Source organism: Heteronotia binoei, chromosome 12 (assembly GCF_032191835.1).
Source record: "Heteronotia binoei isolate CCM8104 ecotype False Entrance Well chromosome 12, APGP_CSIRO_Hbin_v1, whole genome shotgun sequence".
Taxonomy (NCBI): Eukaryota; Metazoa; Chordata; class Lepidosauria; order Squamata; family Gekkonidae; genus Heteronotia; species Heteronotia binoei.
In genome coordinates, this window is record NC_083234.1 from 80078582 (window position 1) to 80106428 (window position 27847).

Below are 27847 nucleotides of genomic sequence, written 5' to 3' on the forward strand. Positions count from 1 at the left end.
CTCTTTCTTTCATTTCTTTAGTGGGAGACATCCCTCTTTGAAATAGTGTTCTCATTCATCTCCTGAAGCATCCGAATCTGGCTTTTTGGTTTCCAGAGCCATGGCAACAGAAGAGAAAAAACCTGATGCGGAATCCACCAAAGCACAATCTACTCCTTCCTCCTCAACCAATCAAAGCAAGGTGTGTTTCAGGTTTCTGGGCAATAAGTACTTGGAATAATATTTAGACCTGATTTTTGATAGTGAGTGTCGTGTTTGTAGTATTCAGAATCTCTGCTGAACTCTTATAGCTAATCCTCAGTGCCAGTTGGATTCCATTGATAGAGTGAGCAGAGCTCTGCCTGATTTTCTAAACATATACAGTACAATGTTATCAATAAGACTTGGAAGCCTTTTTCTTCTGCTGGCTTAGATCGCATTTTCATTTAGTCCAGTAATGCATCCTCTGAGAGAGCCAGTTTGTTGTAGTGATTAAAGTGTAGGGCTAGGATCTGGAGGGCCCAAGTTTGAATCCCCACTTTGCCATGCAGGCTTGCTTGGTCCCATTGGGCCAGTTAAACCTTCTCATGTTAACCTACATCACAGGGTGATTGTGAGCATAAAATGGGCAAGATGGGACTGAGGTACACTGCTGAAAGCTCTTTGGAGAAAGGGTGGGATAAAAATGTCATAATTATGTAGTAAATAGACTCTCAGCAGCTCCCCAAGATCTCCAGCAAGGACTTTGCACCCTGAGATGCTTCTAAGCAGGGCAGGAACCTGATTCCCGACATGTGCAAACCACATACTCTCAGCACCAACCTGTCACTCCTTTCCATGTCTAGCAGTGTGTGTTCCGTTTCCCCCCCCCCCCCCCCCAACAATAATACAGTAATAGTACAGTGGTTTTCATAGTTATTCCAAATGCTGGATTTTGCCTTTGGACACTGAGATTGCTTTTGCATTTCTCTCTGGGTTTTCTTCCAAGGAGCAAACATCATTTTTTTTTCAATTTAACATTTTATTAAGCTTCAAAAAGGTACAATCAAAACAATGTTAAGAAAACATTATAAGAGAAAACACAGAAAATTAGCAAACATCTTCCATTTTATTCTCACAATAGCTCTGTGTGGTAGGTTAGGCTGAACGTGAGTGACTGGTCAAGATAATCAAATAAGCAAGTAGGGCTCTGAACCCAGGTCTCGTCTTAATCCAAATTCAGAAGAACATCCTGCCTCAGGCTTTACATCTCAGCCTCCAAGATCTTTCCAGGGAGGAGTGAAGTACATTCCATTTAAATATCATATATTAATATATGAAGCTGATATGTTCTGAATAAATTGTGCCTTACATCATGCTTAAGCTGAAACTCCGTATATTGCTCCGTTTGGAAAGACAGAGAGGGGCTCACAGCTGTGTCGTAGAGCATGTGTTTTGCTTGCAAAAAGGTCCAGGTACAATCCCTGGTGTCTTCAGATAAAAGGAAATGGAATGGCAATGGAAAAGACCTCTGCCTGAGACTCTGGAGTGCTGCTGCTAGGGGTGTGCATTTGGCTCTGCCTGAGCTGAAAATATTATCATCATCATCATTATTTTCCACCCATTCGCCATGGGGGCTCAGGGCAGAATATACCCAAAAAATACCTTATTGGAAACCTGAAAATACCTTATTGTATTCCTAGGGTATATTTCAGCTTCCCAAATGTATCCAGGTTTTCTCAGGGGAAAAAACAATCCTGAGAAAATCCTAGATATATTCATGAATTTCAGGTAGATACGAAAACAACAGATTGGTCCCGTCTCTCAGTTGTTTGTCAAGCAGTCTTATGCAGTCCCTTTAAACTTTAAAGATCAATTGGGGTGAGAGGAGTTGAGCCCTCCCTGCTGCCTCAGCTGCAGCTAGCTTCTCTTGCAGGCTGGTTTAAACTGGGCTGCAAGAGAAGCCAGCCCAAGATCAGCTGAGTTGGTGGGGAGTTGAGAGCTCCCTGCTGGTCAAGCTCTGCTCTGCCTTCTCCTACAGCTCGGCTTAAACTGGGCTGCAGGAGAAGCGAAGCCAGCCCCAGGATCAGGCTGGTATTTTTTACCAGTATTTTTTGGTTCAGGTCTATTGGATTAAAAACAATTCCAGATTTTTTGGGGCCCAGTAGACCCAGACTGCAAAAGACTGGTTTAAAAAATTGCTCATCCCTTGCTGCTGCCAATCTGAATAGATAGCCCTGACTTGGATGGTCAGAAAAATGCAGGTTTATATGCTTGTGTGTTCAGGGTTCTTTTGGCTTTTGTGTACTGCCTGAGATGTTTAGCTGAATTTATGGTAGTTGAGAGAACTGCTGATTTGGCCACCGTGATCCATAACAGATTAACTTACATGGTAGATGAAACCTGTATCTATTAAGACCAGCTTTGTTTTGTATTCTGGTCAGCTGGATACTTCTAGACATTCACATGAAAGTGGAAGCTATCCTGGGTTCTTTCCCCCAAATGTCTATATTCAAAGGTATACTGCCTCTAAACATTTAGCTATAATGGCTGCTGAACTCTGTGAATATGCATGATTACTTACAATGCAACAAAATTTGTCGTTGGCTGCCACTACCATAAACTACCAGACAGTGGCCCGCAGTTAGGGTAGGTCTACCCAGTCTGATCTGCCAAGCTAGAAGCAGTCTTCTCTTGTGGCCCACCAAAGGCCTGATAGACTTCCTGTTTGTGCTGCCTATCTGGGGCTACTAAAATGGGGAGGGAGGGTGTTTTGTGAAGTCCTTGACAGGCCTCTGTCAGTGACTATCTACCTGCCGTGGACTTGGTGTCTCCAGCTGTGAGGGATACACTTGAAACATTTCTCTTTCTGAAAACTGGATTTTTTTCCCACAGCCTGCCCCTGTAAAACCAAACTACGCCTTGAAGTTCACATTGGCAGGACACACAAAAGCTGTCTCATCAGTAAAATTCAGCCCCAATGGGGAGTGGCTGGCCAGTTCTTGTAAGTACCTCTTCTTTCCCCTCCACTAACATGTCTGCCAGGCCTTCTTACAGGGCTATTGTGCTCTTGATAAGAAAACTAAAACTCTAAGATGAGGAAAGCTCAATTGCATGTCCTGTATAATATGTGTAATCTTAAACAGGCATAACTTCTGATTTTCATAAATTTGCACTTAAAAATACTTTGCAAATCTTTTCTGGTTCTGCTTTCTGTTGAGAGGTGAGGAGATTCTTTGGTGTGTAACATTCATCTTTTTATGAATGGTGTTTCTGGTTTTTGTTTTTTAGCTGCTGATAAGCTTATTAAAATTTGGGGAGCTTATGATGGCAAATTTGAGAAAACGATATCTGGCCACAAACTGGTAAGTGCTGATCTGCTGACTTCAGAGATTTTGGGGGGCAGGGAGTGGGGGTGTTGCTGTTATTCAGGTATTCATGAATTTTAACAAATTAAACCTTTCTCTGTTACAGGGAATCTCTGATGTTGCTTGGTCATCAGATTCCAACCTTCTTGTCTCTGCATCTGATGATAAAACTCTAAAAATTTGGGATGTGAGCTCGGTAAGAGGCCCGAAGATGCACTTCTTTCCTGTCTCTACTTGTTGAAGAGTTGTCACAGTTACCAATAGTATTAAATGTATTGTTCTGTAGTTGAGCTAAGGCTATTTGTGCCCGAGTTGGGCTTCAGTACAAACATTTTTACCTTGATTGGATCTTTAACTGGTAGTATTTCCCTCAATTCCACAAGAGTAGCTTTGTTAATCCATAGTAGGAAAACGAAATAGTCTTTAAGGTGCCCCTGGACGTCTGACATTTATTCCAGCACAATAAGTAAAGAAGTTCTGACTTATGAAAGCTCAAGCTGGAATAAGTTTTGTTAGCTTCCTAGGTGTCAATGGACTTTTGGTTTTTTTCCCTTCCCAGCCTTGAGCCTCCTCTTGAAGTTAAGGACAGATTGAAAATTCATATGGCATTCTGCTTCCATTCCTTTCCTTCCTTTAATATCCTGCTCATTTAAAATATCTGATGAAGTGCTCAAGGCAGTCTAAGCATAAAACAAATATTAAACTAGCTTTATTTCTTTTTGGAAAGTGTATGATTTGGAAGTTGAGTTTCTCAAAGTTTGCTGTCAAATTTAAGCATCAGGATATCGAAGCAAGCATGTCTGATTCTGGCCATGCTCACAAAAGCTCATACACTGCCACAAATTTTGTTATTTGCTTAGATGCTACTGCACTCTTGCTCTTTTCTACTGCTACAGAAAAGCGTGTGACCAAATTCTGGTGAAGAGGGTCTTCAACTGATAATGAGATTAGAACTCTTTTCATGAAACTTTGCTCCCCAGCTTTTATTCTGTTAAGAGTTATGCATGTTTGTTTTTTGGACCTTGACAACTTATTTAATGTGACTGCCATTCAAATGTAAGAAGTCTGAGAGGTTTCTTTTGGCAGGATTACGGTGCATGTAAATTTGTGAGCACAGTTCCTGGTAGCAACATCCCGGAGTAAGTAATTCTGCCCTTGTGTTTCCCTAAGGACATAATGGCTTTGCGAGATCAGCCAGAGGTCCAAGAAACCTAGGCTTCTGCCTTCATTATCAATTCATTGGCAGTGAGTCAGATGTGTGTGGAAGTTCACAGGCACATCTTCCCATGTTCAACCCCAGCACTTGGTTCTTGCTTCTGAACACAGAGGTCCCCTTTTAAAAGTCACTATAGCCAATCAGTAGATCTTCTGTTCCATGCATTTGTCTAATTCCTTTTTAAAATCTTGTCACCATATCTTATGGCAGAGAGCTCTATAATTATGCATTGTGTGAAATACTTCCTTTTGTTCTGTCTCAGCTGTCAGTCAACTTCACTGGGTGACCCTGAGTAGAATAAGAGGGAGAAAAGAGATCTTGTCCATGGAGGCTTGTGAGAGGAGTAACTGCTGATGTTGCAGATGGGTTGCTGGTGCTGACAAAATCTCCTCTCCACCCCCCACAAGCAAATCTCTGAGTTTAGGATTGCATCTACATCCCAGTCCAATACGTGCCCTTCAGCTTCTGGGGCGACCCTACAAATAACTCTCTCTCTCATTTTAGGGCAAATGCTTAAAGACACTGAAGGGGCACAGCAACTATGTCTTCTGCTGCAATTTCAACCCCCAGTCGAACCTCATTGTCTCCGGCTCGGTAAGCAGGGAGAGAGGGCGTTTGGTGCTCGGGACTCCTGGTGTCAAGGGAGCAGGCAGGGCAGCGCTCCGTGGCTTGGCAGGCATGCTGTGGGGCTGCCGAGGGGGGCTGCTCCAGGTGACACCCATGGATGCTCTGACTTGGTTAGGAGAAAGGCAGGCTTATACATATTTTCAGTAGAGAGCTTTATAGTTGCTGCCGGGGAAGGAGCAAGTGAGCGAGGGCTCCAGGCTACAAATCGAGGTGGGCAGAAAAGACTGCTGCAGTGATGCAGAGTAGAGAGAGAAGCTGGGGGGCAGGCAGGGCTGGAATAGGAGGGGCCACCATGCCAGTGCAGGCTTCAGGGCAAGGTTTGGTTGGGGGGAAGGTGGCTCCAAAAGAGGATAGCCCCAGTGGCAGAGGAGGGGGGGAACTGGACTTGGGCAAGGAACTGGAATAATGCCGAGAGGGTGACTTCTCTCTTGAGGGATGGAATGGCTGTGCTACAGGAGGCGAGGAAAGGTTTGGAGGGAGGATGGGGGGCCAAAAGGCCGAGGAAAGGTGGGTGGGGGAACAAACCAAGAAAGTAGAGAGGCATCCTAAGGCGTGTGGTGGTGTGCTCCTCTTCATTTGGGCTCCAGGGGTGCTTGAAAGGTGACCAAACTGCTTTGGGCAGGAACAGGCCAAAATCAAGGACAGGGGCCAGCAGCAGAATCTGCTGGAGGCAGGAAAGGAAGCTGGGAAGGTCCACAGTTCTTCAGAGGCAAGATGGAGGGCAGTTTTGCATCTTGCCCCATCTCTGGCTCAGCCCAGAAGATGCAGGCTGGACTGCAGGCCTCTGGCAAAGAGGAGGTCCTCCTTGGAGTGGAGCCCAGGCAAGCATCTGGTGCTCCACCAGCAGGGCAGGCAGCCAACTAGATCCACCTGGCAACCCAAGCCTACTCTGAGAGGAGGTGGAATGAAGGGGAAGGGTGGCCTGGGAGCAAGAAAGACCTGTGCCATTTGAAAGGTTTCTCAACTCCATTTGTTGTCAAAGTGAAGGTGATATAGAGAGCTGCTTTGCCTAGTTGAGTTCTTGACTTCCTGCCTCGAAAAGAAGTGGAGAGCAGAGCAGTGCATACTGGTCAGGCCTTCAGGAAAGCATCCCCTGGAGCAGCTCACTGCTGAGAAACGGGGGCTGTCAGTTGTGTGACGTGACGCCTTCTGGAGCCTTTGGGAAATGGTGCGTTCTGAATCCCCTCTGCTTGTTCTTCAGTTTGACGAAAGCGTGAGGATATGGGATGTGAAGACGGGGAAATGCCTCAAAACGCTGCCTGCGCATTCGGACCCTGTTTCAGCTGTGAGTTCTTTGGGATGGGTTGGGCTGCCATTTCCTCTTCCAGTAAGAATGCAGGCCTGCTGCTCTGCCCCCTTCTGGCTTTTGGAAGCTGGACAGGGCTGAGAGGTGGCTTGTTCATATGTTGAGCACTGGGGTTTCACAGACCTGGTTCACCTGCTAGAGCTGAAATCTGAATTCCATGGTACCTGTTCCATGCGCTGGCCCATAGGAGTGCCCTGCATGGGTGGGCGTGTTAGCAGTCTCGTGCAGTGCAGCCATATTTGGAGGAGAACCACCACCTTCAGGCAGACTTGGAGACTGCTTAACTTGAGCCAGCCGCTGGGATGTTTTTTCTCAACAACACACATACAAATATAACAAAATGGGTGATTGTACTTTAAAATATTTCATTTGTAGATGTAAAATATGTCTCATAGGCACACAAAGAAAGACCATTTCAGCCAGGTCAGCATGAGAAACTTAATGTAGAGAAAGAGCAAGATTCATGTTCTGTAGTACTTTAAAGACCAGCAAAATTTCCGGGGTATAAGCTTTTGAGAGTCAAAGCTCCTTTCATCAAATACGTGAAACTTAAAAGAGTGGGTTACATAGCTACTTCAGTCATTCTTTGCCTTTGACTTCCTGTTTGTTCCCAGCCTTGAAGAAAGAGAGAGAGGCTTTCATGCTGGTTTGGTTCCCAATAAATTAGTCAAAGGAGGAAAATGCTCTCTATGCTTGCTGCAGAAGAAGCCGCTGTGCTTAAAATCTGGGTTATCTTTTCCATAGTCTCTGAACCCAAGGGCTTCAGTGACCAGTTCTTCCGTAGTGTGATTTCTGTTAGAACCTCCTTGGCTAGCTGGAGTTTCCAGAATGGTCCCCCGTTTGCCTTGAAACTTACTTACTACCTCACTTTTCTCCCCAGTGGGGACCAAAATAATTTACTACCTTTCACTCTCTATTTTATCCCCACAACAACCCTGTGAGGTAGGTGAGGTTGAGAGTGTGTGACTGGCCGAAGGTCACCCAGCTAGCTTCCATGGCATGGCAGGGATTTGAACTGGGATCCTGGTCTGATGCTCTTGACTACTCACTCGTCAATATTAATGACCAAGCCCTTGGCAAGGCAATCATCTCAAATTATGTATTTAGACGTTATCATCTTAATTCCATGGTAGTTTCTGAGCTTTAACACAAGTTAAAACTATATAGGCTTCCTTGTTACAAATAAATTAGTCAGAGGAGGAAAATCCTCTATGCTTGCTACAAAAGAGGCCACTGTGCTTAAAAGATGGATTATCTTTTCCATAGTCTCTGAACCCAAAAAGACAAATATATATACTTAAAATATTTAATTTTTTATTGTTTAAATGGTTATTATAGATGCTGCATCATCAGGAGAGTGTCTGTTAGATGCAGTGCATGAGCAGTCGCCCAGCAAAGCCATGTTTAAATTAGGCCTTGGTCTGGAGGATGAGGCCGGAGCTGGGCACTCCAGCTGGCATCAGACACCCAAGAAATACAGCAGTGCCCCCTCCCCAGAAGAGAGGGTTTTTCGTTGGTATGACATCTCTCTTCTCCCTTCAGGTACATTTCAACCGCGATGGTTCTCTGATTGTGTCCAGCAGCTATGACGGCCTCTGGTAAGTGGGAGGGGAGAAGTTGGTGACGACATGGCAGTTTGGTCATGGGGGGAGATGCCCTGTGCCTGCGCTGCCACTTCCTGTCAAGGGCTGGGAAGGAAGACTGGTTTGACTGGTGTGTGTGTGGACATCACAGCTGAGAAGTATTTGACAAGCAGAAATGTCACCTGGCTTCCTGAGGTGTGATGTCTGCCTCCCCCAAAACTTGGTGGTCCTCCATGACAAAGGAGAGTGTGAAGGAGGCAGCTTGTCTGGCCAGTGGTGGGTGTCCTGCCTTGACCCTCCTCTGTGGCTTCCAAAAGAGTGGCTGTAGTGGGATCGCTATAAAGAAAGCAACACCACTATGTCTTTTCCAGGGCAAGGATGAGAGATGAGCACACGTTAAAAACGGAGATGAAATTATGAGTCCGCCAAAATGAACATAGTCCCTTTTCTTTATGACCCATAGTTAGGATCTTATGAACTTCAGTTGAATCAGAACTCTTGTTTCTAGTATATCTGTGTTCATCTCTTAAGCTCCAACATGGAAGCTGTCTGCTTTAGACCCCCCCCCCCCCAATAATCCCAGCACATATGTGTGCGATAGACCGTTGCTTTGTCATCTTCACAGTCTGTTCCATTACGCTGATCGTTCACAAACTTGCCTGTAAAAAGGTGGGTAGCTCAGCAGCAAAGTACTTCCTTTATTGACAGCCTCTTCAGTTAAAAGAGGATTGTGTGGTCTGGCAGAGCCATGGTCTCTGCCTGGAACCTTGGAAGTCTGGCACACCACAGAGAGCACGTGAAGCTGCCTTATGCATCTCTAGCCCAACAATATCTGCTGAAAGATACAGCAAGATTTCTTCTGTGTTGGGTCCCCAAGTGTCCTGCCAGATTTTTTTTTAAACTAGACTATTTTGCAATTTCTAACGATGCCTCTCCTTTTAACAGTCGGATCTGGGATACAGCTTCCGGCCAGTGTTTGAAAACGCTGATTGGTGAGTCATGTGTGTTCAATTTTGTGTACTGTGTCCTACCCCAAAAAATCTCTGACATCAAAGCCCAATTATAGAATCATAGTGTTAGAAGGGGACCCCCAGGGACATCTAGTCCCAACCCCCTGCACAAGGCAGGAAATTCACAAATATCTCCCCCTAAGTTCACAGGATCAGCATTGCTGTCAGGTGGCCATCAGTCCTCTAAATACCTCCAAGGAAGGAGAGCCCACCACCTCCTGAGGAAGCCTGTTCCACTGAGGAACCGCTCTAACAGTCAGGAAGTGCTTCCTAATGTTGAGCCGGAAACTCTTTTGATTTAATTTCAACCAATTGGTTCTGGTCTGACCTGCGGCCACAGAAAACAATTCCACACCATCCTCTGTTTGACAGCCCTTCAAGTACTTGAAGATGGTGATCATATCACCTCTCAGCCGCCTCCTCTCGAGGTGAAACATACCCAACTCCTTCAACCTTTCCTCTCAGGACTTGGTCTCCAGACCCCTCACCATCTTTGTCGCCCTCCTCTGGACCCGTTCCAGCTTGTCTATATCCTTCTTAAAATGTGGTGCCCAAAATGGAACACAATACTCCAGATGAGGTCTTAACAGCAAAGTAAAGTGATGCCATCATCACTTCATGTGATCTGGGCACTGTACTAGATGCAGCTCAAAATTGTATTTGCCTTTTTAAGCCACCACATTCACACTGTTGACTCATGTTCAGCATATGGTCCACTAAAACCCTTTTCGCACATGCTACTGCTAAGATAAGTCTCCCCAATCCTATAACTATGCATTGGATTTTTCCTTACTTTATGCATAACTTTACATTTATCCCTGTTAAAATTCATTTTATTGGTTTAAGCCCAGTTTTTCAGCTTGTCAAGATCACCCTAGATCCTGTTTGTCTTCTGTTGTATTTGCAACCTCTCCCAATTTAGTATCATCCTCAAATTTAATAAGCATTCCCTCTATTCTTTCATCCAAGTCATTTGTAAAGATGTTGAACAAAACAGGCCCTAAGACAGATCCTTGAGGCACTCCACTTGTCACTCCTCTCCAAGAGGATGAGGAACCATTCACAAGCACTCTTTGTGTGTGATCTGTCGACCAATTACAGATCCACCTAACAGTAACAGGATCCTAACCACATTTTACTGACTTGTCAACAATGGCAGTATGTGGAACCTTATCAAAAGCCTTATTGAAATTAAGCTAAACTGTCTACAGCATTCCCGACCCAGCAAAGTAGTAACTTTTTCAAAAAAAGAGATAAGGTTAGTCTGACATTACTTGTTCTTGAGAAACCCATGCTGGTTCTTAGTAGTCACAATACAGTAGAAGGAGTAATGGTATAATACAATAATCACAAAGACAAAAAGAACTATCACTAAACAACAATTAATAATTGGCCAAAACACTCAATTCCATCTGATGTTCTGATTGCCCACAAAATCCATACAAAGACCCCGGATTATTTATTCTCTGTTTCAATAATAAAATCTTCCACAGTGGTGCAAACTTAGATCATTCACTGGGGATGCCAAGCGAAGTAACATTGCAAGCAACTGTCTGTTATTGACATCAATTTCTTGTCCTTCACATTAACTCCTAATCAATGACTGGAATCAAGCACAGAATAGTTAGAAAGGTGTCTGAATGTTCCAGGACTGACTGGTAATTTGTTCTAAAACTTCTCCAGATACAGTCACCAAGCTGACAGATCGGTAGTTACCTGGATCCTCCTTTTCTCCCTTCTTGAAGATGGAGACAACATTTGCCTACCTCCAGTCTTCCAGCTCCTCATCTGTTCTCCAATAATTCTCAAAAATAATGGCCAGAGGCTTGGAAATTAACACCCGCAAGTTCCTTTAGTACCCTTGGATGCAGTTCATCTGGCCCTGAGAAGGACTTGGTTTCATTTAAAGAAACTAGGTGTTTATGTGCTACCCCTATGCTGATCCTGGGTTGCAACTCCCTGCCCTCGTTATATGTTGTGTTTTTGCCCTAATGAACACCGTTCCCCTCAGAAGAGAAAACTGAGGAAAAGTAGGAATTGAGCAGTTCTGCCCTCTCTTCATCACCTGTTACAATATCACTTTCCTGTCCCTGCAATGAACCTACCATGTCCTTGCTCTTTTTTTTTACTCTGAACATAAGAAAAGGACCCTTTTTTTTATGTTTTTAACCTCTTTGGCCAGCCTAAGCTCATACTGAGCTTTAGCTTTTCTAACTCTTTCTCTACAAGCACTGGGGATTTGTTTATATCCATCCTTAGCTGTAAGGTCCTCATTCCATTTCCTAAAGGAGTCTTTTGTGTTCCTCAAGTCTTTAGAGAGCTTGCTTAGGCTTCTCCCATTTTTTCTTCGTCTGTGATTTTGCTTTCAGTATTTCACTTTTAAGAAATTTCCACCCTGCTTGAACTCCCTTCTTATTTCTGACCAGCATAGTTCTAAGTTTGTCCTTTCTAAAGTCCAATCAGTTTGTCTGATTACATACAGCTTTTCCCTTTCCCAAGACTGTAAATTCCAAAATCACATGGTCATTTATGCCTACGGTGCCCACTATTTCCACGTCAACCAATTCTTCCCTGTTGGTGAGAATCAAGTCCAAGATAGCAGATCCCCTTGTTTCCTTCTTCACTTTCTGGAAAAGGAAGTTGTCAGCAACACATGTCAGGAATCTATTTGACCTTTCATTTTTAGCAAAGTTGGACTTCCAACAGATGCCCAAGTAATTGAAATCTCCCATGATCGTTGTGTCCCTTCTCTTTGAGAACTTTGCAATCTGTTGTAGGAGTATCTCATCCAAGTCCTCTGCCTGGCTTGGTGGTCTATAGCAAATCCCTACTGATAATATCACTGTTATTTCTTACTCCTTTTATTTTTACCCAAAGTCTCTCAACTGAGCTGCTATGCTCCGATTCATGTATTTCCTCACAAGTATATACCTCCTTCACATATATGCTAAGTCTCCACCCTTCCTTCTTTGTCCCTTTTAAATAAGTTGTACCCCTCAATCCTAATATTCCAGTGTCATCCCACCAAGTTTCAGTAAGGCCTGTTATGTCATAGTCTGCTTCCTGTATTAGGACTTCCAGTTCCTCCTGCTTGTTTCCCATACTCTGTGCATTAGTGTAGAGACATCCCAATCCATGTTTTATGCATCTTGAAGGTTTTGTTTCCGTACATACCTGCAAGTTAATGTTACCTAGCATATGTGCCACTCTCTGCAAAGCTTTAGTGTTCTTATCTCTAGTTATTGGCATAATACTAGGCTTTGAATTATTGTCTCACCCCCATACAATTTAGTTTAAAGCCCTCCTTATTACATTAGCAAGGCTCTTGCCAAACACCCTTTTTCCTACCTTCATAAGGTGCAAACCATCTCCAAATAGAAAACCACCAGCTCAAAACCATGAGCCATGGTCCAGAAATCCAAACTTTTCCTGATGACACTATCAGTGTAGCCAGTATTGTTCTTTCTTGTCCTAAGCCACGGCCTTCAACAGGAAGAACTGACAAAAACACAACCTGCACTCCCAGATCCTTCACCTTCTGACCCAGAGCCACATAGTCTCTTTTAATATGTTCAGTGCTGTGCTGGGCAGTATCATTTATTCCCACATGTATTAGCAAGAAAGGATAATAATTCATGGGCTTGGCAAGTCTTCCTATCCTTTCTGCCACATCCTGGATGTGTGCACCCAGTAGACAGCATACTCTTGAGACAAGTCCAGTTGGCACACTTTGAGCTCTACCTGTCTGAGCAAGGAATCTCCAATTACCAGCACCCTCCTCTTCCTATATTGGGGAGCAGAAGCTCCAGGCTTTTTATCCACAGGGTCTTGAAAAACTTCCCTCAAGCTTTGCTGGGGAAGCAGCCCTTGTTCTAATGGTTCAGAATCAGTATTTGCGGGGAGATCCTGGAACCAATCGCTGAGCAATAGAACATCACCTGATTTTTCTGCTCCTGCGGGTTACATTTTCCCATGAACCCTCCTCCTGTGTTGGGTTCTCTTCTATTTGCTGAGATAACTTTTCCTCTTCCTTTTGTTGTCCTTTCAATAGCACTTCATGGGTTCTGTCAAGAAAATTCTCATCTTCCTTTATACATTGTAGTGTCGACAAGCATGCCTCAGGTCTCTGTATCTTCTCCAGCAGGGCTACCAACTTACTCTTCCAACACTTTCCCTATGAAGAAAAGTTAAAACACTTGGGGCTCTTTAGCTTGGAGAAACGTCAACTGAGGGGTGACATGATAGAGGCTTACAAGATTCTGCATGGGATAGAGAAGGCAGAGAAAGAAGTACTTTTTCTCCCTTTCTCACAATACAAGAACTTGTGGGCACTCAATGAAATTGCTGAGCAGTCAGATTAGAATGGATAAAAGGAAGTACTTCTTCACCCAAAGGGTGATTAACACACAGAATTCACTGCCACAGGAGGTGGTGGCAGCTACATGCATAGATGGCTTTAAGAAGGGATTGAATAAACATATGGAGTAGAGGTCCATCAGTGGCTATTAGCTGCAGCATATTGCTGGAACTCTCTGGGACAGTGATGCTCTATATTCTTGATGCTTGGGGAGAGGGCAATAGTGGGACGGCTTCTAGTGTCCTGGCCCCACTGGTGGACCTCCTTATGGCACCTGTTCGTTGTTGGGGTTTTTGTTTGTTTTTTGCCACTGTGACACAGAGCGTTGAACTGGATAGGCCATTGGCCTGATCCAACATGGCTTCTCTTATGTTTTTACACTTGCTTCAAGTGTAGTTTCTGCTACCCTCAGGTAAAAATACAAACATCCCACAGACTTTACACATCACCAGCACATGCTGCTGCAATCCATTTCAAAATTAGTTCTCTTTATCTTGACTTCCCTGTAAATTCCACTGCCAAACTGCCTCTTGAGACTACTTGTGAGGAACTACTCACCTTCCTACAAGACCCTCAGGCCAAGAGCCCTTTAGCTCCCACAAGGAGGGCTTGCAATTTAAAGGCTCAAGTCTCTACTTCTGACTCAGCAGCTGGAGCAACAGTAGAGGGTGGGGCCAGCAACCACCCCCAGGCAAACAGGCCCTCCTCTCTCAGCAACAAGCACACAGAAGCAGTCAGCAACCCCTCTCCAGCAGACTCCAGTCACTCACACAGTTCTCTCACACAGCAACCCTAAGTAATGCTCCCCAGCAGTTTTGGATATGTATAACATAATTTTCTCTCTTTCTGCATTACAGATGATGACAATCCTCCTGTGTCTTTTGTAAAATTTTCTCCTAATGGCAAATACATTCTAGCAGCAACTCTGGACAAGTAGGTCTCAAATCTGCTGAATTGCTTTGAACAATTATGAGAGGGTTGAGCAAATTTGATGGCACAACCCCAGCATTGAAATGGTTCTTCCTCTCAGAGAGGCAGTTTCCCCCTTGATCACCAAATGTTGGGGGGCAAATGGGGGTGGCTTTTCCTTCTGTGCTTTCCCAGAAGGAAGCAGAATGCTGGATTGATCCTGCAGAGGTGTTCTTTTCCTGCATTTTAACAATGGCCTGGATCCCAGGAACCATGAAGCAGATCTTGCACACAGAAGCATGTGTAAGCAGAGGCTTCTCATGCTGTGTGTGAGGGACATTTCAGAACTCTCCCAGACAGCTCCCATGGGCTCTGTGGGTCCGAACCAAGATAACCCATTCTAGTCTCTCTCTCCAGCCCCAGTTGACTCCATGATCGATTGACTCCAAGTTCAGTTGTCTTGTGCATTAGTATGCTTGGTCAGTTTCTGTTAGGCAGAAGGATTTACAGTGATAGATGCCTGCTATTTGAGGTGCTTCAGAAGGCATTGTCCTATATTTGACTGGGATAAGTTCTTTCCTAAAATGTGCACAGTCAGGATTGCTTCTTTCCTGACTTGCTCAGTGACAACTCAGGAGGTATATGTGACTTCCTCCTTCCATATAGTTTGCATGATAACTTGTCTCTGTGTGTGTGTGTATATAGTACTGGTCCCTTAGGAAGCATGCAGTCTGCCCTCCCAGATGTAACACTTTCTATCTCTGATGCAAAGTAACTTTTCTGCATATGAGTAACTGGATAAGATTTTAAAAAGCTGTCCCAGTCATCAGGGTAGCAGAACACGTGAGCCACAATGACTTAAAAATTGGCTTGGCCACTGATGTACAGGGTGCCAAAAAAAAGAGCAAGAGTCCAGGAGCACCGGAAAGACGAATAAAATGAGCATCACAGCTCACTTCTTCAGGAGGGCCAGTAGGCTTAGTCTTGCTTAAGGAAAGAGAGAGGGAAGGGGCGGGAGAGAAAGAGATGAAGGGTTCAGCAGGAGCAGCGTGCAAGGAAGGAGGCAGCAGGTGTCTTTGGTCTCTTCCTCCAGCGAGCTCGTGGTGTTGGATGGCCCTTTCCCTCCTCCATTTCATCCTCTTCACAACCCAGTGCTCAGAGCAAGTGGCCCAAAGCTTCAGTGCAGAGGTGTAATTTGAATGCTAGTCTCTCAGCTCCCAGGCTCTCTGTTCCACTGTTAGTGATGGGGGGGGGGCACGCAGAGAAAAGGGGGCAGTGTGGGAATGGGAACGGTTGGAGAAGCAGAACAGCAGCAGAGCCAATTCTGGTGTGGAAGCCAGTGGATCATCATGGTCTCTGTGCGTCATATCCTTGGGATCTACGGCACCTGTGTCGGTTCCAACCAGTGTTACGTAGCTCCAGTAGTGGGATTTTTGTGTCCCTGCCTCTGAGCATGCCCAGGGGCTCCACCATGCATGCTCAGGAGGTGGGGCACAAAGATCCTGCCAGTTCTTTTTTGATTGCCATGCAATCAGGACTCCAGTTCCTCGGCTCTCCAGTCAGTGAACTATTTTCCTTTGTGTTTTGTTTTTTTTTTGCTTTTTCCCTAACTGCTCCACTTCTTTGATTTGCTGCATCTTGTCTTTGTCTGTGTATATTAAGAAGGACCCTTTTCACCTTCCCTTTTCCTCAAGGGACCCCCCCCCCTCCTGTGAAGCCCATGTTGGGGGTTTTTAAATGTTGCTCCCAGTGCGGCAGTAAACTCGCACCTTCAGACGGACACTCTCTGTGCCGCCTCTGCCTTGGCAAAGCCCGCTTCACTGACTCCTGCACCCATGGCCAGAAATTCAGCAGAACCAAGCCACTCATCTTCAGACAGTGTTACCTCTGCACTAGCACCTCCAGAACACCTGGACTCAAGCTCAACAGCTGAGGGTGCTGCCCCTTCAGCCAGACCACTCCCTTGAGGGCCACAACAAGCGTGCTGGCCATCAGTGCCTCAGCATCTGCATCAAAGCTGAAGCCAAAAGCAGCTTCAACTCTGAAGTCGGTCTTGGGGGTCACCTAAAAAGCACAGAAAGGAAAAGGAGCATAAGTCAACCAAGGACCATCAGTCGCACTCCAAGCGCAAACCGTCTCCATCTGCTTAATTGTTGTTGCGTTTTCAGGAGGTGATTGCACTCCATTATGATGCTGATTCTTTGTTCTCTTCAAAAAAGCTATGCATCTCTTGTTCACTCCTTATTGTAATCCTTTTTCCATGTTGTTCAAAACCAAGACCTTTGGGTATTATCCATCTATATCTTGTACCCTCTGCACGCAGCTGGTCCGTTAACTTCTTGTATTTCTTCCTGTCATTGATCACTTGTCTTGGTAACTCTTGCATTATTTTAATTTTGCTCCCTTCTATAATCCAAGCTTTTTGGAAACCTTTGTTCAGAATTTTTCCTGCCAAATCTTTTGATCTTAGTCTTATAACAATGTCTCTTGGCAGGCTTTTATCCTTTGCATATGCTGAGTTGACTCTATAGGCACCATCCAACATACTTCGAAATTTGTCAGGGTCTTCCTCTAAATATTCAGTGATAGTATTCACCATATATCCCATTAAATCTGCCTCCTCCTTTTCAGGTATTCCTCTCAGACAAACTTGTGTTTCCATCAACTTGCAATCATGTATTGTGACCTTCTCTTGGAGTTTTAACAAGATAGAGGCATGTGTATCCACTTTTTCCTCTACCTCTTTCACTCTGTTTTTAACCTCATCTTTAAAACCCTCAATGTCTTTCCTGAGATCTCCAACTTCCTTTTTAAATTCTTTTTTCATTGCCAATTGCATTTTGTCCATAGCCTTTAACTTTTTCTATTCCAGAGCATCAAATTGAGATTGCATTTTATCAAATGAGTGTGCCCTTGCACGTGTTACTCTCCCTTCTGACATAAAAAAGTCACCAAATCTTAAAAAGTTTTCCAATTAAAGTTCACCACCCAGTCCAATAGCTTAGAACATGCTTTTTCAAATAAGACTAGTTTCACTTTCCTCCTAGCTTCCTAGGCAGAGATATTGATTTTTAACAAATTTAACAGTTTTTCTCCCTTTTAAAATGGCAATCGTTGTTTCTCTATGGTTAAATTCAGTTCCTAGATAGGTCCTTCTTGATCTTGGTCTTAATTCCTTCCTGGTTCAAATGTCACAGCTTTTGTAATCCTTACAGACTTGTTTGATTGGTTAGTCCCTTTTACTTCCTGGTGCAGGTTGCTCCATTCTCGCGTCTAGTCTCGCAGCCTTTGAGATTTGTGGGAAAATATGGAAATAGTCTTCTTCATCAGCCACAATCCACAAGAATTCAAAACAACTTTTCCTTCAGTTTCTTTTGAGGCTATTGAACTATCAACGTCCAGTTTTAGCAGGCTGAATTTTCTTTCAATTATGCCTTAATTCAGTTCAGTTTGTTTATAAATTCCAGCTTGTAGGAGTGAAAACACAGCAAGAAGCGATCTACATCCCACGTCATCAACCGCAAACCACAGACAGTCATAACAGATTCCTTTTCCTTTCAAGTTCTGCTAAAGCCGAACTTGAAGTTCAAACCCGACAGGTAATTATCTTTATTCAATTACGCTTCAACTCCAACTGTTTATAATCCACACAACATTTAGATAAAGTTCAAGGACTCTTGGAGTAGAAATACAGACCAAAGTACCTTAAACAGATATTCTCTCGTCACTCCGGCTTTCTGTTATCTGTTGTCTTGCAATCATAAGTCAGTTCTTAAATGTCTGGATTCCGACAGGCTGAAGTCAAATTAATGACTTTTAATCCTCTGCAGACAATGGCAGACGTACCCCCTGTAGCCGGATCTCAAGATCTGAAGAAGGCAGTTCCCCTCCTTCCCCAAACAGAAATCAACAGCAAAAGGTGCTTGACGTTGTCTTGGATTAGCCTTTAACTAAGATTAATGGGCATAGACCCCCCCAGAGGGGTCCTTTATACCCTGAACAGAGAAAAAAAAATCATCCTTACTAGGGAGCTGCAGCACTGTCCAAAACCCAAACAGGAAGTCTCCAGGAGGTGATTGCAGAAGCCCTACCGGACCTGACACCTCCTAGGTCGGTGCCACAGAAGATCTTGGCATCCCTCTGTCAGGTGGACTCCCTGGTGATGGCTACAGCCACTCAATTGGTTCCGGTTCCAACATGGAACGGATCGACTTGACACAGTGCTCCCATTCCTCTCCAGCAAGCAAAGCGGGCTTACCTCAGCTTCGACTCTCTGACTCCAAGCAGCATGTTCCTCCACCAAGGGATTTTGGTCCCAACCCTTATTTCAGGAATCACTTTGAGGATAAAAGCTACTTTTGTTGACATCCACCAAGTCCTGCTGCATGGGACCAATGTCAGTTCAGCTATGCCTATAGATTCTCTCACCCACCAATGCCATGGCTCTCACAAGGCCCCGCTGATTGGGACTGGTACTCCTCCTACAGATCACCTGGTGCCAGTTGGGACGAGGCACCCCTAAACACGGTCAAAAACGCAAGGCTCCATTGGCTCCAGTCTCCATTCCTTGAAGATCTAGACGGGCTATGACCCCTTGGGTTCTGAAACCACCTTCAGAGTCAGGGTCCTCCAAGCTCTATGAAACCCATAGCACTGACGGAGTAGACCACGAGGGTTCAGAGAATCCATCGAATGATCCCTCGCCTCTAGTTACCGAGGATGCTCCTATTTCACCATCTAAAGACCTGAAATCATACGGTGATCTTTTTAAAAGAATTACCTTCTATTCAGTGATCTCAGCCTGAGGTGGACGACCTTCTTTTTGACATTGTCCAGAAAGATGTCTCCACTGCAGTAGTTCTTCCACTGACCAGAATAATTCTCTGTGCTGTGAAAGTTCCATGGGACAAACCGACTTCTACTGCAGTCTCCACCAAGGGCCTTGACCACATGTGCAAAGTTCAGGAAAAGGATGCAGAGTTTTTATTTTCCCACCTGAAGCCAAATTCTATGGTGGTTTCCTCTTCCTCCAATGGAAAGCACTCCACCTCTCCCCACCCCCATAAGAAGGGCAAGAAATTGGACTCCTTTGGCAGGAAATTTTATTCCACAGCAGCTTTTGGGATCCAGAATGCCAATTATTTAGCCTGCCTGGGATAATATCAGTTCACTGTAAGGGATCAGCTCACCTCCATCCTGAAATCACTCCCTGACAACCAATGTTGTGGCCTCCTGAAACTATAGAAAGCATGCCGGTGGCCAAACAACAGGTCAGCTCTTCTGAGCATAATGTTGACACCTTCACCAAGTCCCTAGCATCAGCCATTGCCCTGTGACGCCACTCCTGGTTCAGGTCCTCCAGCTTTAACCAGTGTACTAAAGTGGCCATCAAAGACCTTCCCTGCTACCACCAACTTTGGTCTCCAGGAGATGGACAAGAGTATCAAAGCATTCAGGACATTCAGTGTATCTTCATCCTCTAAACCATTTATGGGCAAGTCCTACAGCAGATCTTGGTCTCTGTTTCTCCCCAGAACAATTGTGGTGCCCCCACTCTGGGGGCAAGGATCCAGGCCCTACACCCCGAAAGCTAAATTTCCAGGTAACCAAAGACAGGCTCAGCCAAATGGAATCTTTGACTCTCCACCAGTCAGCTCACAACAACCAGTCAAATCCTCCACCCAGGATACCCGACTCTCCCCATACTTCCACTCTTGGGAGAGCATGACATCAGACTAGTGGGTACTCTCCATCATTGCCCAAGGGTATGCAATTGAATTCAAGCAGATGCCATCAATTCCAAGAGATGGAGTGTTGTCCCTCCACGCTCTGAGGACCTTCACAAAGAAGTCCGGTTTCTTCTCCTCAATGGGGCCATTAAACCATTTCCTCCTCCTTCCAGAGGTCAGGTGTTCTATTCCTGCTACTTTACTGTCCCAAAGAAGGATGGAGGCCTCTGCCCCATTATGGAACTGTGAACAAGTTTATAACCTACCGAATGACAACCCCCTTCCACACCCTCCATCTTCTTGACAAGGGTGCTTGAATGACCACGATCGATCTGCAAGATGCCTACGTTCATCTCCACATCAGGCCATCACAGACAATATCTCCGCTTCACCAATATACTTCGCTCCCCCTCCTACCAAAGAGCCTGTCCCTTTGTGGAACCTTCACCTCGTTCTGCAGCATCTCACTGGAAATCCATTCAGACCAATGGCAACCTGTCCTCTTCATTCGCTGTCTTGGAAGACTGCCTTCCTTGTCGGCGTCACTTCAGCCAGAAGGGTCAGCAAACTCGCAGACTCTCCGTATTTAAGATTTCATGACCAGGAAGTGGCGCTCTTGGTGGACATTAAATTCCTTCCCAAACTGGTCTCTGACTTTCACTGCCATTCTGCCATGCTGCCCACTTTCTTCTCAACTCCTCAGAATCAGGAGGAGGGGGCTCTTCACTCTTTGGGCGTTAAAAGGGCCTTACTCTTACCTGCACACACAGCTAAAGAGTTTCGTCACACTAAGCTCCTTTTCATAGCCTACTCTGGTCCCTCCAAAGGTGACAGGATCTCTTCCCAGAAACTTTCAAAGTGGGTAGTTGAAACTATCAAACTATGCTACTTGTTGGCTTTGTGCGCACTCCACCAGAGCCTTGCTATCAAAGGATTGCCCTGCAAGACATCTGCAGTGCAGCAGCATGGGCAACTCTGAACACCTTTGCCAGACACTGTGCTCTTGATGTTCATGAGCATGCTCATATGGCTGTGGGATGCTCCAGGCTGCAATGCTGTGACTGCAAACCCGCTCCTCTAAGTGGGCTACAACTTGGTGTTCTCCCAAGGGTGTGATGCACAGAGACCACAGAGAAGATAAACAGGTTGCTTACCTGTAACTGATGACCTTCAAGTGGCCTTCTGTGCATTCACACCACCTTCTCTTTCCTCCCCTCTGCTGTCAGCTCAGTTGCAGTCTTATCTGGGGTTGGACAATGGTCAGAAAGAACTGGCAGGATCTTCGTGCCCCACCTCCTGAGCATGCGTGGTGGAGTCCCTGGGCAGGCTCAGAGGCAGGGACACAAAAAAATCCCTCTATTGGAGCTACATAACACCAATCAGAACCAATGCAGGTGCCATAGGTGCCAAGGGTGTGACTGCACAGAAGATCAGTTACAGGTAAGCAACCTGTTTGTTTCTTTGTTGTTTTAGCTCTGAATGATCGATGGGGAAGTGTTCTGTGAACTTCCCTCTTCTCTACCAGCCTTTCTAAGTTTGTGTCTCTCTTGCTTTCCTTCCCATCAGCACTCTCAAGCTTTGGGACTACAGCAAAGGAAAGGTGAGTGTCCATCTTTTTTCCCTCAAAGAGATTAACACTCTCACAAGGGAGAGAGGAGGCTTGGTTACCTTTGAACTTGCATGTGAGTGTCCCTTTGAGAGCTTTCCTTTCCTTGTTCCCTGGATGAGGATGTGGAGAGGCTACTCCTTAAATTTGTAGATAACACCAAATTGAGAGGAGCAGTGAACACACCAGAAGATAGAGATGGGAGAATATGAACAAGATGCAATTTAACAAGGATAAGTGCTGAGTTCTGTATCTGGGTAACAAAAATGAGGAACATGCATACTGGGTGGGGGACTGTGTGTGTAAACAAGATCTTGGGGTACAGATGGACTATAAATTAGATATGAGCAGCCAGTGTGATGCAGCAGCAAAAAAAGGCTATTGTGATCTTGGGGTGTATCAACAGAGGCATAACATCCACAACTAAAGAGTTTCGTGGATGTTATGCAAGATGTCCTAGTCCCACTGTACACTGCATTGGTCAGGCCACACCTGGAGTATTGTGTGCAGTTCTGGAGGGCTCACTTCAAGAAGGATGTGGACAGAACGGGGCAGGTGCAGAGGAGAGCAATGAGGATGATCAGGGGCCTAGGAGGAAAGGCTGAGGGACTTGGGACTGTTCAGTCTGGAGAAGAGGAGGTTGCAGGGGGGGGGGGCGGACATGATTGCTCTCTTGGAGTTTTTGAAGGGCTGTCTCTTAGAGGAGGGCAGGGAGCTGCTCCTGTTGGCAGCGGAGGAGAGGACTCATAATGTTGGGTTTAAATTAGGCTTGGGAAGGTGCTGACTGGATATTAGGAAAAGCTTTTTTATAGCAAGAGCTCAGCTCCCAAGGGAGGTGGTGAGCTCCCCCTCACTGGCAGTCTTGAAGCAGCTGCTGGACAAACACTTGTCAGGGATGCTGTAGGCTGATCCTGCATTGAGCAGGCAGTTGGACTAGATGGCCCCTTCCAAGTCTGTGATTTGATGATTCTTCTGTCTCAAAAGCAAAATGCACATATTTCTGTTTAGTAAGTGTTGCAAGACTTGACACTTGCAGTCCACCATCTTTAAATGTTGTTGAAGTTGCAAAGGGGGGAGGGTGAATATGTTAGTCACACGGACTCTTCGGTTGTCTGAGGCCAAAGTGACCTGGGTGTTCAGGGAGGGGGTGGGCATCTGATCAGATAGGGGGACTTGTGAATTTCCACCCTGATGCCCCTTGCGGGCAAATCTGCAATTTTTGTCTTTCAGTGCCTAAAAACATATACTGGCCACAAGAATGAGAAATACTGCATATTTGCCAACTTCTCCGTTACTGGCGGAAAGGTGAGCAGCTCTCTGTCCCGAGGGCCGGATTTGCCAGGTTCTGCTTGGTGGGCCAGTGAGGTAGTTGCTTGGCAGTTCTCTGCACTGTGTCAAAACAGGGGCTCTGAGGAATCTCACAATCCTGCTTATTCTGCTAAGCTGGTTGACACCCCCAAGATGCCATCATTCAGCAGGTTTCTTGTGTCGGGAGTGGGCAGAGGGTGCCAAGTGTGGAACAACCTTCTAGCCTTTTCAGAATGCAGCTTTATTGTCTCCCCCCCCCCCCCCGCATGTGTGGAATGGTGAACATGTCAGCTGGTTTTGAAGACGGGTGGGGTGGCGGCAAGGCTTCGAGACCGGGGTGGGGGGGGGCTGGTTCTGCCTATCTGCAGCCTGACTGGTTTTTTCTCGGTTTGCTGCTCAGTTGCCCATCCACATCATTGGCCTTCACCTGACCCACTTTGTCATGCCCTCTCTCCAGAGCCACCCTTTCTTGGTGCCAGTGCAAACACCCAGGGTGCCCTTCTTCCCCCCTTGACATTTTTATGGGCCCGCTGAGAGCAGCAGGAGGAGGGCAGGTGAAAAGGACTCCTCCCAGATTCTGGCCCTGGGCTCATTCCTTGTGTTTCTGGGCTCCAGCCTTTTTTCTCGGTTGCCTAGATGCTGGGGAGGATATGGGTTGCAGCTTGGGGAGGGGGGTTCTGGAAAGGTTGCAGATCTGCCTAAGCAATAATCTGGACATGACGAACATGTTTGGGGCCACCTCTAAATGCAGGCTTCCTGAACCTTTTCCTGATTCTTTACGTCCCACCTCCTGGAATATTAAGCTTGTGTCAGACCAGTAAATTAATGAAGGCTTTCTGCAGTTTTTGCTTGGCTTTGACCTTCTTGGTCAGAAACCTGTTTTTGTTTCTCTATGCTTTGCCTGGCTAGTCCTTTGTAAACAAAGATGGGAATAAAGTTCAGGGGTGGCTCTTGTTCCGGAGCACCACTTGTAGGACTTTTGTTCCACTTTCCCCTCCTGCACCTCCCTCCTTGTGACTGGACAAGGCCCAATAATGGGTTTGGGAGAGACGCCTGAAAGAGTGGAGCCCCCCTCCCCCCGGTGCTCTGCAAGAGGCATGGAAGGCACTCTCCTCCAGGTGTAGCATGCCACGGAGCAAGGGGAGACCCCAGGTGGGCAGGCAGGTGAACCTCTAACTGCATGACTGTGTTTTGTCATTCAGTGGATCGTGTCTGGGTCAGAAGACAACCTGGTTTACATCTGGAACCTCCAAACGAAAGAGATTGTACAGAAGCTGCAAGGACACACAGGTGGGACAGCCCTTCGTTTTCCAGGCCACGTCCTGGTGCATAGTGATGTCACCTTCTTCAGTTGCTGCTGGCTGCCAGACAGTGAGCTGGGGCAGTTCTGGCTGGTGAAGGCACCACATCCTGCCTCATCCTGCCCTGACTCATGAGGAAAGGCGATTAACATTGAAGGGTGTGCCCTGAGAAAGGCTGGATGCTCCGCATAGATCCTCTGTTGCAGGGTCTGGAAGATTCGGGAGCAACACAGCTGAGTCTTGTGGTGTTTTGCCTGCAGGAAGCTGTCTTACAGCCAGTGTGACCCTCCAGCCCACCCAGTCCCTGCTGCTGAGTGTGGCAGCTGCTCTCCGGTACCTCTTCAGGGCAATCCAAGCTGCTGGCCAGGTTTCTGAAGCAGCAGGTTCAATGATCACAGATGTAGCCCTTTGCCACTTAGATTTTTCTGCATCTGTACATCAGGCTAGGAGGCCTTTCCCAGCCCTACTTCTTCAGACCCTTCATTGTTAAAGATGCGAGGCTTTGAACATGTGAGAATCAACAGAATGAAAACAACCCAAAACCATGAAAACATTACTAAGTTTGAACTTCTGTGTTACTAATAAACACAACTTTAAATTGAAAACATTAATTATGAATAGTTCTTAAAGTGCATTTAATGAGTTCCTAAAGTGTACCAAACATGCCAAATACACTAATTCAGAGGTGCAATTCATATGCCAGATCAGAATCCTAGAGTTGGAAGGGACCCCCAGGAATATCTAGTCCAACCCCCTGCACAATGCAGGAAACTCACAAACACCTCCCCCTAAATTAATTCTTGGGAGTCCCGAGGTGCAGAGTGGTAAAGCTGCAGTCCTGCAGTCTGAACTCTCTGCTCACAACCTGAGTTCAACCCTGGTGGAAGCTGGGTTCAGGCAGCCGGCTCAAGGTTGACTCAGCCTTCCATCCTTCCGAGGTCGGTCAAATGAGTCCCCAGCTTGCTGGGGGGAAAGTGTAGATGACTGGGGAAGGCAACGGCAAACCACCCCGCCAAAAGTCTGCCGTGATGCATCATCATGATGCGACATCACAATAGAGTCAGGAAGGGCTGATGCTTGCACAGGGGACTACCTTGACATTTTTAAAAAATTAATTCCTGTAATATTCCTGTGGTTGAAAGTATGTTTAGTCCAAAACTCCAAGCCCACTCCTCAGTCATTGAACTCTTAAAGTATCTTTTGCTTCAAACTCCTTAGATATGATTGTCGAGTGTATGAGTGAGCGCTCAATGAGGTGTGATACCATCAAACGTCATCACAGTTGCCAGTGCTTCATTGGAGAAATTGTCCTTTCCACATCCATATATTTCCAAAAGGTAGACAATAGTGTTCCAACACAAAATTCCAATAATATCAATGCTATTCTTGTTAAAGAGCTGCTAGCATGAAGCCGCCATTTCACAGAAATACTTTCTCGAAGGCGGGATTGTCACCACTGACTTCAGTTCCACAGCTCACATTTCTTCATCCATTACACACGCAAGACTAGATCTCTGTCTTTCTGAGTTATTGAATGTTTCTGGTTTGTTGTGTTTATTACAGAAGTTCATTCTCGGTAATTTTGTCACAGTTCTGGGGGTTTTGTGAGGGTCTGAACAAGTGGCATTCCACTGGCGCCCCTTCCGGTAAAGAGGATGTGGCTATACTTCTGTTGAGAGAGTCAGAACCTGCAAAGTCCCCTGGGCCCAGTGCTCTCTGGCAGTGGCCCTCCAAAGACTGACCTGGGCAGGCCTGGCAACTGCAGATGAACCAGGGACCCATTGCACACAAAACCGGTGCTCTGCCATTGAGCCACAGATGAGTGGAAGTTCATGCTGCAGCCAACTTGAATGTTTCTGTGGTTTATGATACAGTGAGGCAAGTTCCAAGCTGGAGATCGCTAGGCCCAAGGGCTGATTATCTGCCTGGGTGTTTTTTTAAAATCTGGCTCTTCCTCTAAAGAGCTTAGAGCCGTGTTCACAGTTCTTTCTCCCCCATGTTCTCCTTACAAAGTGTGATGTGTGTGGATGGCCCAGCACTCCTTAATTGCTAGTGCCTGTAGCGGCTCACGTGTATAAGGCTTATGAGCAGGTGAGGAAGGCGACTGCCATTGGTAGGCCTTGGAAGTGGGCTGGGAACCGGAGAGGTGGTTTTGAAAGGCCCCCCTTTGTGGCCAGGCTGGTGTGATTCCTTGCAAGCAGGTGACGGGTGCTTTTTTCTTCCCCTGCAGATGTTGTGATCTCGACAGCCTGCCACCCAACAGAGAACATCATTGCCTCAGCGGCCCTAGAAAACGACAAAACAATTAAACTTTGGAAGAGTGACTGTTAAGCGCTTTTGACATCACTTGAGAGACTGCGGGGGAGTGTGGAAATTGGGGGGGGGCATATTTTGTGTTTGTGTTTTTTTTAAAAAAAAAGCCACGTGAGAACATTTCGACCCCATTTGACAAGAAACCTGCAGCAGCCTTCCAGAGTTTGCTCTCGCCCTTGGCCCTGGTCTTCCTCCTCTGGGGGTCAGAGGGGGCCTGTCTCCTCGGCTGCCTTGCCTGCCACAGGGTGGGGGCGGGGGTTCCTTCCAGGGCACATCTCCCTTCCACTGGGACCCCCAGAGTTTAACTGCTCAGAGGAAGGGGGCTGCCCCTCTGCTTGTTTCTCATCTCTGGCACATCATGAACTTGGAAATAATCCAGATCTCTTTATTTTTTTGTTTACAGAAAGTAGGCCTTGGTCAGTCTCATTTTAGATAGGGGAGTTATGTGAGTTAAGATGCCTCATACTTTAAAAACATATTTTTAACATGACCAAATGAGAGTGCTTTGTGGTTTGGCTGTTGCTTTCCCTCTTTGGTTCACCTTCTTGCCCCAGCCTGGGGCTTGTGCTGCTTCCCTTTCCTGGGGTGCCGAGAGATGCTCCTGCAGCGAGTCTTTCAGGATTCTTCTCCTTTCATTGTTCAAAAACCCACAGCCCTGGCTTGTAGTTATTGTACCTTTTTTACTTTTTAAACTCATTCTGGCAAATTTCAGAATATTTGTACAGTTACTTCAATGTAAAAAAAAAGCAAAACCCTAAAGTTTTTTTATCTTGAAAACTTCATTGTAAAAACTTGTATTTGCTAATGGTATGACTGTATCTTTTGTGCCATTGGTATTCCTCTCCCTCCTCCCCCCCCTTGGTATCTTACACATCAGTACTGGTTACCATGTGCCATAATAAAAGGTGGGATTTTATGTGGATAGCCAGAAGAGGAGTGGAGTGATATCTTGTGTCTTGGCTTATCCCACACCCACCATTCCCAGAGCTTTCAGAAGATGAAGATACATTTATTTGAAAAGTGAAAAACACTCTTGGTTAACTTTATTGAACAAAGCTTGAGTCCAGTCAGGCACCTTTAAGGCCAACAAAGATACCAACTTTGTTGGTCTTAAAGGTGCCTGGCTGGACTCAAGCTTTGTTCTGCTTCAGACTAACTCAGCTGCCCACCTGGATCTGTTATTGAATCCGTTTGAATCATTGCACCCTGACGTTCCCCTAAAGAATGGTTTTCTTCTCCTTTCTAATTGTGTGTTG

The 27847-nt window shown here is 45.8% G+C and overlaps 1 protein-coding gene across 1 annotated transcript; it reads left to right on the forward strand.

Moving 5' to 3' along the window:
* WDR5 (WD repeat domain 5) lies at nt 1-27522 on the forward strand. The gene is made up of 13 exons (XM_060251161.1): nt 1-181; nt 2854-2962; nt 3250-3323; nt 3433-3522; nt 5047-5136; nt 6371-6454; nt 8018-8073; nt 9004-9050; nt 14283-14358; nt 21630-21663; nt 22900-22974; nt 24180-24267; nt 26509-27522. Exons 1-13 carry the CDS (start codon nt 101-103, stop codon nt 26607-26609), a joined length of 1005 nt encoding a protein of 334 aa, XP_060107144.1. The 5' UTR covers nt 1-100; the 3' UTR covers nt 26610-27522.
* The last annotated feature ends 325 nt before the right edge of the window (nt 27523-27847 follow it).